The 14,727-nt window shown below is 35.2% G+C and overlaps 4 protein-coding genes across 4 annotated transcripts; 3 read left to right on the top strand and 1 right to left on the bottom strand.

The window, feature by feature from the left end:
* Positions 1-374: 374 nt before the first annotated feature.
* Positions 375-1,810, top strand: LOC105227385 (peritrophin-44). Its single transcript, XM_011206705.4, has 2 exons — positions 375-523; positions 751-1,810. The coding sequence occupies exons 1-2, from the start codon at positions 517-519 to the stop codon at positions 1,755-1,757; spliced, it is 1,014 nt and encodes a 337-aa protein (XP_011205007.1). The 5' UTR covers positions 375-516; the 3' UTR covers positions 1,758-1,810.
* Positions 1,811-3,442: 1,632 nt separating this feature from the next.
* LOC105227386 (uncharacterized) lies at positions 3,443-14,707 on the top strand. The gene is made up of 6 exons (XM_029550726.2): positions 3,443-3,596; positions 3,693-4,733; positions 6,754-7,722; positions 13,277-13,914; positions 13,993-14,055; positions 14,126-14,707. The coding sequence occupies exons 1-6, from the start codon at positions 3,587-3,589 to the stop codon at positions 14,486-14,488; spliced, it is 3,084 nt and encodes a 1,027-aa protein (XP_029406586.2). The 5' UTR covers positions 3,443-3,586; the 3' UTR covers positions 14,489-14,707.
* On the top strand, positions 6,521-7,893 carry LOC105227439 (peritrophin-44). Its single transcript, XM_019990693.3, has 2 exons — positions 6,521-6,676; positions 6,754-7,893. Exons 1-2 carry the CDS (start codon positions 6,652-6,654, stop codon positions 7,806-7,808), a joined length of 1,080 nt encoding a protein of 359 aa, XP_019846252.2. The 5' UTR covers positions 6,521-6,651; the 3' UTR covers positions 7,809-7,893.
* Positions 7,925-9,942, bottom strand: LOC109579618 (peritrophin-48). The gene is made up of 2 exons (XM_019990694.2): positions 9,798-9,942; positions 7,925-9,733 (listed from the first exon to the last, which is right to left on the bottom strand). Exons 1-2 carry the CDS (start codon positions 9,799-9,801, stop codon positions 8,721-8,723), a joined length of 1,017 nt encoding a protein of 338 aa, XP_019846253.2. The 5' UTR covers positions 9,802-9,942; the 3' UTR covers positions 7,925-8,720.
* Positions 14,708-14,727: the final 20 nt, after the last annotated feature.

Raw genomic sequence — 14,727 nt, 5'->3', positions numbered from 1 at the left:
GTTTAAATATATTATAAAATTCTACATAATAATAAGGGAACTAGCTTTTTCATACATTCTAGAATTTAGCGAAGTCGCTTAAAGACTGAGACTTACAACTTTAATAAAACAATCGAAATAAATTCGAGTTTGTATGCTTCGTATCATGTGCAGGTAGGAATGTTCATCCACATGAACGCGCATTAATATCACAATACAATACTGTTCGTCTTATCTCATTTTTGCTAACACGCTTAAGAAGTATTTCTATGTAAGTATCTTATTCGGATGGAGCAAAAATACAACCGCAGGAAATGAGACTTACATACTACTTATCGATAAGAAACATGTCCAAATTAAATAATACATATACACTGGAGTCACTGTGGCGGAAGTGGCACCTATAAATGCGCCTACACAAGTTGAAGAATACACAGAAGTAGTTGTGGCGGTAGTTCCTGCTAGACATCAGGCGGCTTACAACATCTTAAGAAGTTGAAAGGACTCAGCACAATTAACAAAGAAAGAAATATAAAAATGAAGGGTAATATATACATAAATATATGACTGAAGACTTTTGTTATTGGTGAACTAACGACCGCTTAAGAGTCAAGTCGCTAATAGTCTAAGGCGAATAATTTTTTTAATAAACAAATTTTACAATTATTCGAGTAATAAGAGTTTGTTTAGAAACACTTATATATCTACCACAATTTTAAAAATTTATTTCCAAAGGTAAACTAAGTACAATTGTATTCCTTATTCCTAAAGGTTTACTAGCCACCATAAATATGGCAAAAATGCTGCTAACTCTTTTCGGTCTATTGATCTTGCATCAGGATGTAGTTGAAGCAACTTACACAATGAATGAAACGTGCGCCTACTATACCGGTTATATTGCCAATCCAACTAACTGCAAAGGTTGGGGTGCTTGCGAAGATGGAGTACTGAAAGCTACAGGAAATTGTAGCGATGGCTACCTATACGATTCGAAAAAAGGCATTTGTAATTACGCAAGTAAAGTACAGTGCGCTACCTCCGCACAAAATATTTGTGAGAATTCGGACGATAATACTTTAGTCGCTCAACCGAGTGATTGTACGCAATATTGCTATTGCAAAAACAAAACCATAATGGGATGTACGAAATGTCCTAACAACCAGCTTTTCAATCCGAGCTCAGGCACATGTGTTAACACATATACTTGCCCAGCGGATTCCATTTGTCGTTTAATTCCAAATAACAAGTTTGCTGGATCCGAAACGTGTGGCAATTACTTGAGATGTCTGGATGGCTCGGGAACTGAAGGTTCATGTAGCACTGGCTTTTTTAATGCCTTAACTGGAAAATGTCAAAGCACTAATCCGTGCTCTACTGTTAACACAAATACACTTGCACCTGATACAAGCATATGCTCGGGATATACTGAAACCTCTGGACCTCAGTATTTCGCGGATGATTCAACATGTTATGGCTACTATACTTGTGAAAGTACAACCGGAACTGGTATATGGAGATCATGTCCATACACGCTTAATTTCGATGGCACAATCAGCACGTGCGTCCAGGCTAACCAAGTTAAATGTTTGAAAAATCGTTGTGCAAACATCAATCTCACTTTTGTCACTGACCCTTCATCAAGCTGCAAAAAATATTATTATTGTAGTGATGGCCAACAAAGTTCTACATCCACGAGTTGTCCAACAAACGCTCCATATTTTGATGAAGTTCTCCAGGCTTGTGTTCCAACGGTTCCCTCGTATCCGATTTGTTCTTGAAATATTATATACCATTTATATTAAATAATAAATAAAGGCATGAATCAATTCTATTAGTCGGTTTGTTCTGCAAATATGTATTAGTGGAGAGGTAGATCTTAAAAGCAACTACATTTGCTACAAAAATAAGGACAATTCTCGTTGAGACATCTTTTAGCAGTAGCAATACGTATGGCGGGCATCAATAATATTTACAATTATCAACGCGAGGACTAATATTACCTTTGCGCATAATATTTTACGACAATTATCAATTTATCTAATATTTTCACTATTTTAGTGTTAAAAGCTTTGATATAAATCTTAATCGTCTTAAAAATTGCTGGTTTTAGATCCATAGTCTCTTAGATTAAATTTTTCGCATACACAATCAACTCACATTAATGTATATATGTAGATATGTTTTGTTCCATAGTTTGGATATGACATGCAAGATCTTAAAGAAAGTAATAAGTTTCTTAATAAACTTTCACACTTCCAATGATTTCACATTCCTCTAAATTTTGTAAAATGCAATGGTATCTAATATTCAGTTAGACTCCTGTGTAGTTCCATAACTTTAATATTATTTATTTTTACTTCTCTGATTAAATATGAATGAATTGGTCAAGGCCTGTACCAGTATATTCAATTTCGTTCCTTTAGTTGAGTTGAAATACTCGCTTAGCGTTAGATCATTGGGTGAAAAAATTATGACTAGTACTATTAGTACAGTGAATTCTCTATCAAACAGACGCTGCATAAAGCGGATATCTCCTTCGGCCATTATGCACGTGCTGGTCTCAGCATTTTTGATGTTTGCTAAAGCCAACCTATCAAGCGAGCAACTCTATTAACAAAACGGCTGGTACCGTCTGTGTTAGCTTATTAGAGAGTTCACTGTATATACTTTCCCTTAGCACTAATGCTTTCCTAATAAAGAAGTTTTTATACACGAAATATTATTTTGCTCGGCCGTTTTGAATAACAGCTATAGTTTATAGTGATCTGATCTGAACAATTTGCTCGGAAATTCGTGCATTTCCTTGGATAATAATCTGTGCTAAATTTCGTGACGATCCCTTGTCAAATAAAAAAGGTTTCGATACAAGAACTTGATTCCGATTGAACTTTTTTGTGATAGCTATAGTCATCCGATCTAAAGAATTCAACAACATCTTCGGAGATTGTACTTGTTTTGGACAATTAGCCATACCACATTTCGTGAAGATACCTTGTTAAATAGAAACGAAAATGCCGAAATTTCAAACTAGAAATAACAACATTAGCGCCTGATTGCAATTGAATACTCATGAACTGTTCGCAAATCACAAACAGCTACTCTCTCAGAGTGCGTATTGTGAAAATCTCCGCGAAAAAATTACTTACAAAATGACTCACCGTTATAAACAAACGTTTGTCGAACTTATCTACAAAGCGGAATGTGATGCAAAATACCGAACTTGCTTCTTTTCATTTCCGTTGTCATGTATTTTGTTTTGAAGATTTCTTGACATGCTTTAAAAACGTATTTTAATTCTTAAAAATGCTATTATAAATTCGTACCATATCCGGTGTGTTATCGTTCCTTCATTGAAGATGTTCAATTTTATCGAGGAAATATATTGTTGTCTCAATTATTGATACGATTATCAACACATTTACCTGCCTACCGAAAGGTAACGCAGAATCGTATATTATCAACGTAACATTAAAAAATTATTCAGTTGATGAACTAAAATATCTGGGAACACCTATAACAGCGGTAGCGACATTATAAGTTGTGGAACGAAGAATTCAAGGATTCAAATAACATTGCTGATTGTCAAATTTTGCTAGCCCATATAACAATGTTCAAATGTTAGTACAGAAATAAAGCTGCTTTTAAATGTTCTCTAGTGGAAAACTAGGAGACAATTTAAAATATACTGTGTATATATGGTATTTTATTTACAGCACCGCTTGCTATTTGTCTCTGCTTCATTTTCTCATCGATCTACGCTGAGCAAAGCGAACCAACCGTTGAGGAGATCTGCAAGCAAGTTGCCCCGAGTACCACTATTATATACCCTAACACATGTGATAAATGGGTTCGGTGTCCGTCGTCGTTTGGTGCTGAAGATTACGAAGAAGGCTCATGTGTTTTCGGCTTATATTTCAATAAGGACACTGGTCGTTGTGAAAGCATTGAAGATGTTGTCTGTCCTTATGCATCTGCTGAAACCAGCAATCGTTGCGCTACCAAAGAGGATGGTACCTTCTTGGAGGATCCAGATAACTGCAGTGGTTACGTTTTTTGCAACAACGGCACAGAAATACAATCCGCTTGCCCATATGGTTTAATATTCAATCCAGAACAGTCAGCCTGTGTATATTCAAAGGATTACAATTGTGTAGTGAAAGAAGCTGTAGCCGACGTCAATCCCATTTGTAAAGCTGTGCCAAAAGGCCTCTTACTTGCGAATACCAACGACTGTACGAAATATTATAAATGTGACGAAGAAGGTCAACTCGACTCTTTAGAGTGTTCTGAAGGCGAAGCATACAATTATACTACCCTGAAGTGTGTAGCCCGAAACGAAGTGATCTGCCACCCTTTAGCGCCAGAACTTGAACCAGAGCTTGATGTTTGCGGCAGCGACAATAATACCTTAGTTGGCTACATTGCCGATAAAGAATCTTGTAGTGCATATTATATTTGTGCCCAGAGAGAAGATGGAAAACCTGACCGCCAACCTATGCATCTCAAATGTCAAACAGGCTACTTCTTTGATAGCAATACATGGTCCTGTCGCAATCGTGTGAATGTTAAGTGCTACTTGGACCGTTGTGAAGGAATGGGTGACAAATACGTCAATGTTATCGGCGATTGTGCGTCCTATGCACATTGTAAAAATGGCGTTACAGTGAATAATGGTACATGCAAAACTGGATTTTTCTTCGATGAACGCTTACAGGTTTGCACTCAAGAAACTATCACATATGCAGCCTGTATGCCATAAGTCTAGTAAAAGTAATACAGTGTTAATAAAGTTTATACAGAAAACTTAATTAATTTGTTTATTTTTAAACCTTTTGGAAAGTAAGTAGATATAATAGATATCATAGATTTGAACAATCCCATATTATGGCGGAGAAAATTATGCACCGTCAAAAAAATAGCACTATATAACTGTTATAATGACGATTGTCTGAATTCAAAGTAGCTGATGCTCTTGAAAATCAGCTGAAATACTTGAGGAAGGGGAGCAACAACAGATAGTCAACAACATTTATCTTATTGTATGAGATGTCGAATTAATTATTAAACTACCTTTTAGAAAATTTCAAAAATCTCTTTTTTTGTTAAATAAATAAATAAAAAAGTGCTAAAACATTGTCGTACATTAGCCTCTTTATTTCACAGATTTATTACAATTCTTTATGTTAATTACAACAGATTTACCGAATTTTGTAATATATCTCACATCCACATCATATGTAGATACGGCCTACAGGTAGACACTTCCGGTATATATGCTACGTAGTCAACCAGAAGGACGAAAATGATAAAATTAGATATATAGGAACTAAAGAAATGACATGCGCTATGAGCTATATAACAAATGTACCTCGAACCTTTTATAAGGCAGAGCCACGCCTTTTTTCAACATGTGAAACTGCATTTTCTCTTCTTTTCGGTGCACATTGTGCAATGTTGTATAGGTAGTCTTAGCTTCGGTACACTATACATTTATAGCCGAAAGTGGCACCATCCGTCTCAACTAATTTGTTACATGCTCAAAGCACTTTTGGACCCGTGTTCTAAGCAGTCCAATTGAGATCACTCTCAGAATCGAAATCTTATCCTAACCTCGCCATAAGCCAGCCACCAACCTTTAGAGGAAATCTTATATCTCACTATGGCATCAACATAAACTTCTTACTATGTCATATTCATATTTAGGCCACAAATACATTAATTTTTCACATAGTGTCATTAATTAAATTAAATCAGGAAGTTATCAGAACAACAGCTAATATGTGTCTTCCTCAATATATCATAGTCTTATTTTGAAAATCAAATTTTTATGCACCAAATAAAATGATTTCCGTCCCTTAAGCTGCTAATAAATGTGTAAAAAAGTAATATTTTCTTTGATTTCTAAAATTACTTCTTCAAAATTTTATCTATGGCTACGGATTTTACATTCCAATTTAATCAATAAAATAGCTAAGTATTTACACTTGCGGTAGGTCAAAATGGCAACATTAAGGCTCTCATAAGCTAATGACATATTTGGATAGCATACCTAAATTTTTAGTTATGTACATACCATATACTTGTATCAAAAAACAAAACCATAAAATGACTTCGGTCACAAAAAGGTTTTGAAATATTTGAGAGATTGAAATTTCAATTGTAGCATATTTGAGCTCTTGTCCTGAAATACTGTTGTTGCTGATATTAGATCATGTGATAATATGCTATGTATATATGTGTATATATGCAAAATTTACAAAATTTATGATAAAATCAGCAGCTATGTAACTAAATTACAAATGTTCATTGACGGTAAAGATTGTGAGGCCTTCATCACATATTCATCAGGCAAGTACATGTATTTAGCAAGAAGGTATCTTATCAAGATATTTCGCTTGCTTCTCGCGAGTAATCACTTTCCGACGATTGCTTTTGTTTCTCTCATTATCTAAGATCAAAAATATGGAAAGAGCGTAATAGTAATGACAATCATAGATCTTTAGCAATGATAAAATTCAAATGTAAATTTTTGGATATAAAAGAGACGCTGCAAATCGAAATTATCGCCAGTGAAGTTTTTGTTATGCAAATCAATTGTCTAACAAAATCGTACTTGAAATAACAAATAACTTAAAATCACCAGAGAATATAACTTTGCTAGGCAACTGACAGATGCTCCTTCCAAAGATGTGCATGAGTAAGTAATGCAATATATGAACTTATCTGAATGCTAATTATATCGTTATTATTATATTTAATATCATTTTACTTCAGGAACAACTTTTACCTTATTGGCCGCGGTTGCCATTTCTGCAGTGCAATCTGAAATGGAAGCGTTAACGGTTGAGGATATTTGTAAACAGATGCCACCAAACATCTTCATTTTGCGTCCAAATTCTTGCGACAATTGGGTTCAGTGTCCATCCACACTTAGTGGTCAAGACTATGATGAAGGCTACTGTGCGTTTGGCTTATATTTTAACAAAGATCTGAGTCGTTGTGAATCGTCAGAAGACGTAACATGTCCCTTCGAGAGTACCGGAAACAATGATGTTAACCAGTGCGCTTCAATGAAAGATGGCACTTTCTTGGCAGATCCCACAAATTGCAACAGTTACATCTACTGTATGGATGGTCAGGAAGCTTATTCAAATTGCCCCCGAGATTTAGTATTCCACCCCAAAAAAGGTTCTTGTGTATATTCAAATGAATACCAATGCCCTAAACAAGCTGAAAACTTAACTGCAAGCCCAATTTGTAATTCGATACCTGGTGAAACAGTATTCGCCGACATCACGGATTGTACGAAATACCAGCAATGCGGACAAGACGGCAAACTAAGTTCGTTGCAGTGTGCAGAAGGTCAAGCATTTAATTATACGACATTGAAGTGCGTTGCTCGCAAGGAGGCAGTTTGCCATCCTTTAGCACCAGAACTTGAAGCTGAAATCGAAATTTGCGGCACGGAGGACCTTGTACGAGAGGGCTATATTGCCGACGATCAATCATGTAGCGCATATTATATATGTGCCAAGCAGAAGGATGGAAAACCTGATCGCAAACCTATGCATTTAAAATGTCAAGAAGGATTCTTTTTTGATAGCGCAACTTGGTCATGTCGTGACCGTCTGAATGTCAAATGCGCTTTAGACCGTTGCGAGGGAATGGATAACAAATATGTGAATGTGGCTGGGGACTGTAGTGCATATGCTCGCTGTAAAAATGGCGTAACCATCGCCAGTGGTAAATGTGACACAAACTATTTCTTCGATGAACGTACCCAAGGCTGCACTCCACATAACATCAGCTATATAGCTTGTTCAGCCTAAATTATAACTAACAACTATTTTGGCAACAACAACTCATTATGTTTTTGTATAAGCAAATATACTAACAAATGGTTATGAAAGATTATTTCATTCTATTTTTTGTATATTTGCTTTACTATATGTAATTTCTTTATTAAACTCATCATTGATCTAATGACATACAAGGTGGCAGTTTCACTAGTTCTGAAGGTGCTAACCGGGCACAGTGGGCGTGCATGTGGTGAGACCGAAGATCTTGCCGGTTGCTAACTGTTGAAGTTGTTTGGAAAAAGCACTGTTATAATATTGGCATATACTTCTCGAAAGTCCCGTTAGTTTAATGCAGCTAAAAGTTGTTCGTAACACTGAAGATATGGAAGTAAAACTTTGTATATAATAATAACTTTGTATACAACAATACATATTGCTTCAATTCGAGTGTTGACATTGCACTTGAATTAGTCAGTCATGTCGGCCAGAGTTCTCTAATTCTTCATTTTATTTATATACCTTTACGTATTCCAAGAACTAATTATCTAATCAATACTTATACCCAGTTTCTGCCATCGCGGTATGATAATACAAAATAACTTAAAAAAGCAACAACAAATAATTAATTTCCTATAAAAAATATGTTTACTACATTTCATTAAATTCAGTTATCACTTAAAAACGCACTCGTTTTGCTTCGATATATTATCATTGATGCTTCGCAATCATTTTATCTCTAAATAAGTTGATTAAGCATAGTATAGTTATGACACATGGATTGGAATTCATTAATAATAATTCATTAATGTATGTGAGTAGAAGTTAGGCTGCGAGCCACTCACCCAAAAAGGTTATTCACACGAGAATGCCAGCCATTTTTATATAAAAATATTAACTATTATGTTGAAATAAATACTTATATTAAATTTATATATTTGTGGACTATGAAGTGGCACATGCTGCGAAGCTGATAGTCTCATTTGTACAAGACTGGTTAAGCTCATCGAAGTAACCACTGTTAGGGCAAGTGCCATTGCCGATGGACACGCCATCTTGACAAATTGTGTATCCATGGCAGCCGTCATTTACTACGTTAACCAACTCGATTTTATTACTAGCCAAACCAACACAATTATTATAGTTGCATGCGATATTAGTGCGTGGTACACATTCGCCACCGTTTGACGCATCAAAGAATCTTCCGTTTGGACAAATCCCATGCTGTAACACTATACTAGACGTGCCGTTTACAGTTCCCGTAGCGCAGTAGTAATAGCCATTGCAACTAGACTGATCTGATACAAATATGCCAGTCTGATTGCACAATTCAGAAACCGGTATATCTGGTAAAGTGGTTGATGTTTCGGTACAGTTCACATTGGATGGATAATCACAGTCAGCCATAAGCGCGTTATAGTAATAGCCATCTGGGCATTCGCGACTTAATACTTGAGCATTCCAGCATAGCTGATAACCCACACAATTGTTTGGATCTTTGATAAACACGCCGTCGGGCAGAATGTTGCAATAACTATCCGGGCTCATTGTTATTGCGCAGGCATAACCTCGAATACAGTCATTCGTTCCAGGATTGAAATTATAACCCGTTTGGCATACGCCGTGTGCTGCTGTGCCATTATTGCAATAATAGTAGCCATCGCAAGCATAAGGATCAGCTGCAAAACCGGTTTCATCAGTCAAAGTCGCACATGGATTACTTGAAATGCACTTTATACTGGTCGAATTGACACAAGTATATGTGTTACGATCGTAAAAGAGATCATCTGGACAGGTGCCAGCGTAAGGTACTCCATCAATACATGTTATCCATGCATTACAGGCGCGAGGATCTTTGATACGTGTACCGTTCGAAAGTAATCCACAAATTTCATCTGGATCGAAGCTAGCGTTCACGGCGACGGAAAGCCACAACATTAAACATATTCCTTTGCCCACTATTTTTAGAATAAAAACCGAAAAAAATCATTAATTTTTAAAACGTAATTTAGAAACACTTACGCATTCCTTCGACGTTGTTTATAAATAATAAACAAACAATATTTAAATGTTTTCCTAGACTATTATCAATGAGAAACTGTCTGTGTCCGATGTTCTTAAATACTGAACGAAAAAATTCTTATTCACGAGCTTTTGTAATTCTATGAACTCTAATTGCAAAGAATTTTCAAATCAAAGCATTAAATCAAAATATTAAATACTTAGGTAATTATTATAAATAAATATTACTCTATAAAGTTAAGTAGGTTGAGCGCCATAAATCACAGGTTTCATAATGACATTAAGCATTTAACATACAATTATGTCATAATTCCATTTCTGTTTGGTTGCGCTGCTTATATGTACTAGCGTATGTCAACGCTATATTGGCCCTAAAGATTTCTACTAGATCAACTCGAAATAACTCCATTGATAATTCTGTTAACTAATGTATTGCATGTAATTACAATCGTCGTTTCATTAATACTTAGCACAGTGGTATAAGTCAGTTTGAATTAAAAGGGGAGATTTAACAAGAACAACCACCCCTTCAAGTGTCGAAAAACGTTGCCATCCTAGTTTATCTTTTACGTACGGGAATAAAAAGCAGGCATTCCGTGCCAAGTCCGGACTATGCGCTGCATGACTCATCAAATCGATGTTTTGAATGCTCTAAAATGCAGTTGTTTCAGTTGATGGGTGAGAGCTCGTATTGTCATGGTGAAAAGTGATATGTCTTTCGGCGATTGGTTTTTCTGATATCTTGAAAGGAAACTACCAAATAAATGATTGTGTACCGATCTCTCGGACAACCGACGCAAACTGACGCGATCCTATTTTTGAGCGATTAACAAATCGTAAGGGATCCAATGTGAAAACATTTTTTTACAGTCTAATGTTCATGCAATATTAAATATACGCTGGTCCCACTAATACCTGCAGTAGCCTAAATCCCCCGATAGGTCACATGACCATTTTCGAACAGAAAAATGAAGCTGCCACATATAACATTATATTAATGTTTTCATTTGGGATAAATTTAAGAAAAAATGGGGTAAGAAAATAGAATTAGCCATTAAAACCCTTTCAAATCAATTTTAAATTTTAAATAAAAAGAAGTTGGAAGAGTTTTCTCTCATTTCTATATTTTGCAAGTCTTCCCCAGAACGGTGTGGCGAATTTGTTCCACTGTGTCATTTATCATATTACTAATTAACTAAATTAAGGAACAAAGCTTAGATCATTCAGCTTTTGATCAGCATGTTCTTAACTCAACTAAAACGACTGGCTCCCTTATCACTATATTTGATAAAGACTTATCGAAATAGATGATAACACAATCCAACCGAGACAAAGACATTAACAATGCAGTGAAATGTACTAGTTTCATTTGTTGTCCTTCCTTCTGTGTTCTACAGCACCTCTGAGAGTGTACCCATCGGAGCAAGCAATTCATTTAGACATTTCATTTCATTAGCTGAAGATTCGTTCTTAGCTCTTGCTAATATACGTAAAAAATTATTACAAAAGAAATTTAGAATTTCCAATACTACCATGCCCCGTACGGTCTAAAATTTTCCGAATTCTATTTCAATTAAAAAACAGAAACTACTCTTTGAAAACGCTGCGCAGAGTGGAGTTTGGATAATTGCAGAAATCTTGAGCTTAGTACATGTATACCTGTACCCTATAAAAAATTTAAAATGTGCAAATACAAATGAAATTTGAAAGTGATTATAAATACGTCAATAAAAATGTATTATTTAATAAAATAACACCAGAATTAGAACTTATTTGTTATTCGCCGAAAAACAACCGGATGCACACATAGGAATAAGAAGATATCTCGTATTGCGCATTTTGAGTCCGTTGAAGATACATACTCGTATTTATACACGCGTACCTTATCTTAATTTCGCGCCGTAAAGCAACAAAAATCTATTTGACACTGTCTTTGAAATTTCTCACTGTACCTCTTGCGCACTAGGTCTATCATTTTTGTTAAGTTATAATATTAAAAAACAACAACATAATATATAATACAATTTTACATGAAATATATTTCTCAAAAGGTTAAAGGTGTGACCCTACATCTAGTAAATACGTGGAATGTATACTTCTACATTTTGGTAACTTTAGTCATAAGTAGGTAGGAATGCTGCCACCACTTATTTAGCGTGGAATGTACCGTTTTGACTGAGTAGAAATAGCAAAATCATAACAAACAACAAAGTTCAGATATCTTTTAGAAACTGTTTGATAACAATACGCGATTCTCTGTCCTCACACCTGGCCTCTATTGAGGCTAACTATAAGCTTACGATGTATTTTCGGGGTTTCACATTCACACATAAGTCTGCAAATAATTGTGCGTAAATATCCGCATACAAAAAATCAATTGCATTTCGAGTATAATTCATGTAAACGCTATAACAAAATGAATGCTCCACTTTTCTTATTTTCACACTTTACTAAGAAATTTTGCAATGTTTTCTAAAAATTTAGTGGTTTAGGAGATAACTATATACATACATTAAACATAGTAGAGGGTTTAGTCCCATCCACTTTAAACACCAACGAGTCTTATTTTTTATGCCTCTTTTCATCAAGACATTAATTCGTCTAGTGATTTTGTTCATTGTGATGACTGCTCCCACAACTAACTTGATATTCGTTTGAATAAAAGTGCAAACTGACTCTTCCTCCATTTCATCATTACTTATAAATACATACTATTTTTGTTGTGTTAAGTTTAAATTAGAATTTTATAGAAAATAATGTTTAAAAAATGTTTGGTATAACAACGAATTGGTGCAGTAAATGGTATAGATTGAATTTTACTTCTTAAATCTTTTTTTTAATTATTAAAACTACACTGACGTCAGCGAGAATATATCCGAAAACATTTGTAGATACATATCCACTTATGACTTATAGTTTATTTCAGTAAAAATAAATAATTTGATCATAACTACATACAATGTAATACATATAGCGGTATTATCATTTAGTCATAGCGCTTAGTAAATACTCTATCATAGGCTAGATAAGCATCTGATGAACATTTCAAATTATTAATGGAATACTAGCACCTTGAGTTGGTGTTGTGGATTTAACTTTTCCTCCTCTTGAAGTTGTCAGCCAGTGACAAATGGGCCTAAGACTACGCTAATGCCGCGAAATAAAATTATCAATATTTCCGTTTTTTGCATAAAAAGTGATCAATTAAATATATCACAAACATGTCTTGTTGAAATGTCAAAAATTATCAGAAACTGAAAATTCACCGACAACATTATTGAGTATAAATACATGATGCTCCACATTGGCTTAACACAGTTCAAGAAACATACTCGTGTCTGCCTAATTCAATTAAAACAGTTACTTAATATTAAAAAGATATCCGAAAATGTTTAGTAAGTGAAACATATAGAATTTTACTTTTTAACCTTATTTAGACAGGCATTTACAATAAAAGTAATTTCAATTTCTCTTTAAAGCTGGTTCTCCCGTTCACTTTGCGTTGGGAATTATACTGCTCTGCAGTTCCATGACCAACGCCGCCGTAGATATGGACAACATCTGCTTATTGCTAAAAAATGGTGCCCTGATTGCTAGTGGCGATTCCTGTTCACAATATTATTCTTGCTCCAATGGAACCGCTACCGCTCAAAGCTGTGCCACCGGCAGCTATTTCGATAAGAATTCACAAAGTTGCGTTGGTGTAGCTCCATCGTATTGTACCTCTTCTTCTTCGACTCCTTGTAGCGGACATGCCGTAGGAACCTTCGTTGCTAAGCCTGATTCTTGTGAAGGCTACTATTACTGCTCAAGCACAGGCGCAGAAGTCGGTAATTGCCCTAACGGTCTATATTTCGACGCTGAAAACCAAATTTGTAACTACCCTTCCGACGTTAACTGCCAGGCAACTATTACTGAGGATACTGATGCAGACACACCGATCAATTTGTGTTCGTATGTACAAGTAGGAGTGTACTTTGGTAATGCTTTCAATTGTTCAGGATGGTTAAAATGTACTAGCGACACCAAGTTCGACAATGGAACTTGTAAAAATAATTTGCTCTACAATACAGCGAAACAGATGTGCGATTATGCTTCAAACGTTGATTGCTCGCAGGTATATTTAATTTGTAGACGTCTAACAATTATCACTTAGAGGACTTCATCTTTTATAACATGTTTAAATTAAATACAGGTAACTAACGACCCGCAGTTAGATGTGACAGCAAATGGTGGTGGTGGCGCATGCACAACCAAAGTAAGTAAATAGTTTAGTTATATTATGTTGATAAAAATAATTAATATACTTATGTGCTTATATAATTAAGGGAACCAAAAAAAAGGCTGTCGCCTGCAATCAATATTACGAATGCGATGGTACTAAATACCAACTGACGAAGTGCGGTGGCAGCTTATACTACGATACAGATACTGAAACTTGTGTAAACCGTATTGATGCTTATAATGATTGCGATCGTTGCTTAGGTACCACTGACACGTTTGTAAATGCATTCGGTACCGATTGTCATAATTACTTGTACTGTTCAAATGGTGTCAAAAAGGACTCAGAGCCATGCCCAAACAGCGGTTACTTCAATGAAGAGATGGGCGGTTGCGTATCAGTAAGCCCAGATTTTAAATGCTGTGCAAATGCTACCGAAACCGATACCGCTACCACTGTAGCAAAATAAACCGCAAAACTACCTTATATTGAGAAATGCAATCTACTGTTAGTCCGGAAGTGCCTTCGATCTTAAAACCTCCAGCATAAATTGAATGGAAAAATACGAAAGATATATGTATTTGGATAGAATAAACTAAACAAACAAAAAAAAAAATTCGAACACACATTGTAATTATTTGTAATATTATTCAGAACTTCTAATAAAATTCAGAAATATGCTTAATAACAGATGTTTAATTCATGTAC

This window comes from Bactrocera dorsalis, chromosome 5 (genome assembly GCF_023373825.1).
Source record: "Bactrocera dorsalis isolate Fly_Bdor chromosome 5, ASM2337382v1, whole genome shotgun sequence".
Lineage (NCBI taxonomy): Eukaryota > Metazoa > Arthropoda > Insecta > Diptera > Tephritidae > Bactrocera > Bactrocera dorsalis.
Note: the sequence above shows the minus strand (reverse complement) of the source record. Positions and strands in the feature narration are given on the sequence as shown.

Coding starts and splice junctions, on each gene's coding strand:
- LOC105227439 (XM_019990693.3), top strand. CDS start 6,652: ATGCTCCTTCCAAAGATGTGCATGA. Junction 6,677..6,753: donor CCTTCCAAAGATGTGCATGA/GTAAGTAATGCA, acceptor ATTTTACTTCAG/GAACAACTTTTACCTTATTG.
- LOC105227386 (XM_029550726.2), top strand. Junction 4,734..6,753: donor CACATATGCAGCCTGTATGC/CATAAGTCTAGT, acceptor ATTTTACTTCAG/GAACAACTTTTACCTTATTG. Junction 7,723..13,276: donor TGGCGTAACCATCGCCAGTG/GTAAATGTGACA, acceptor TTCTCTTTAAAG/CTGGTTCTCCCGTTCACTTT.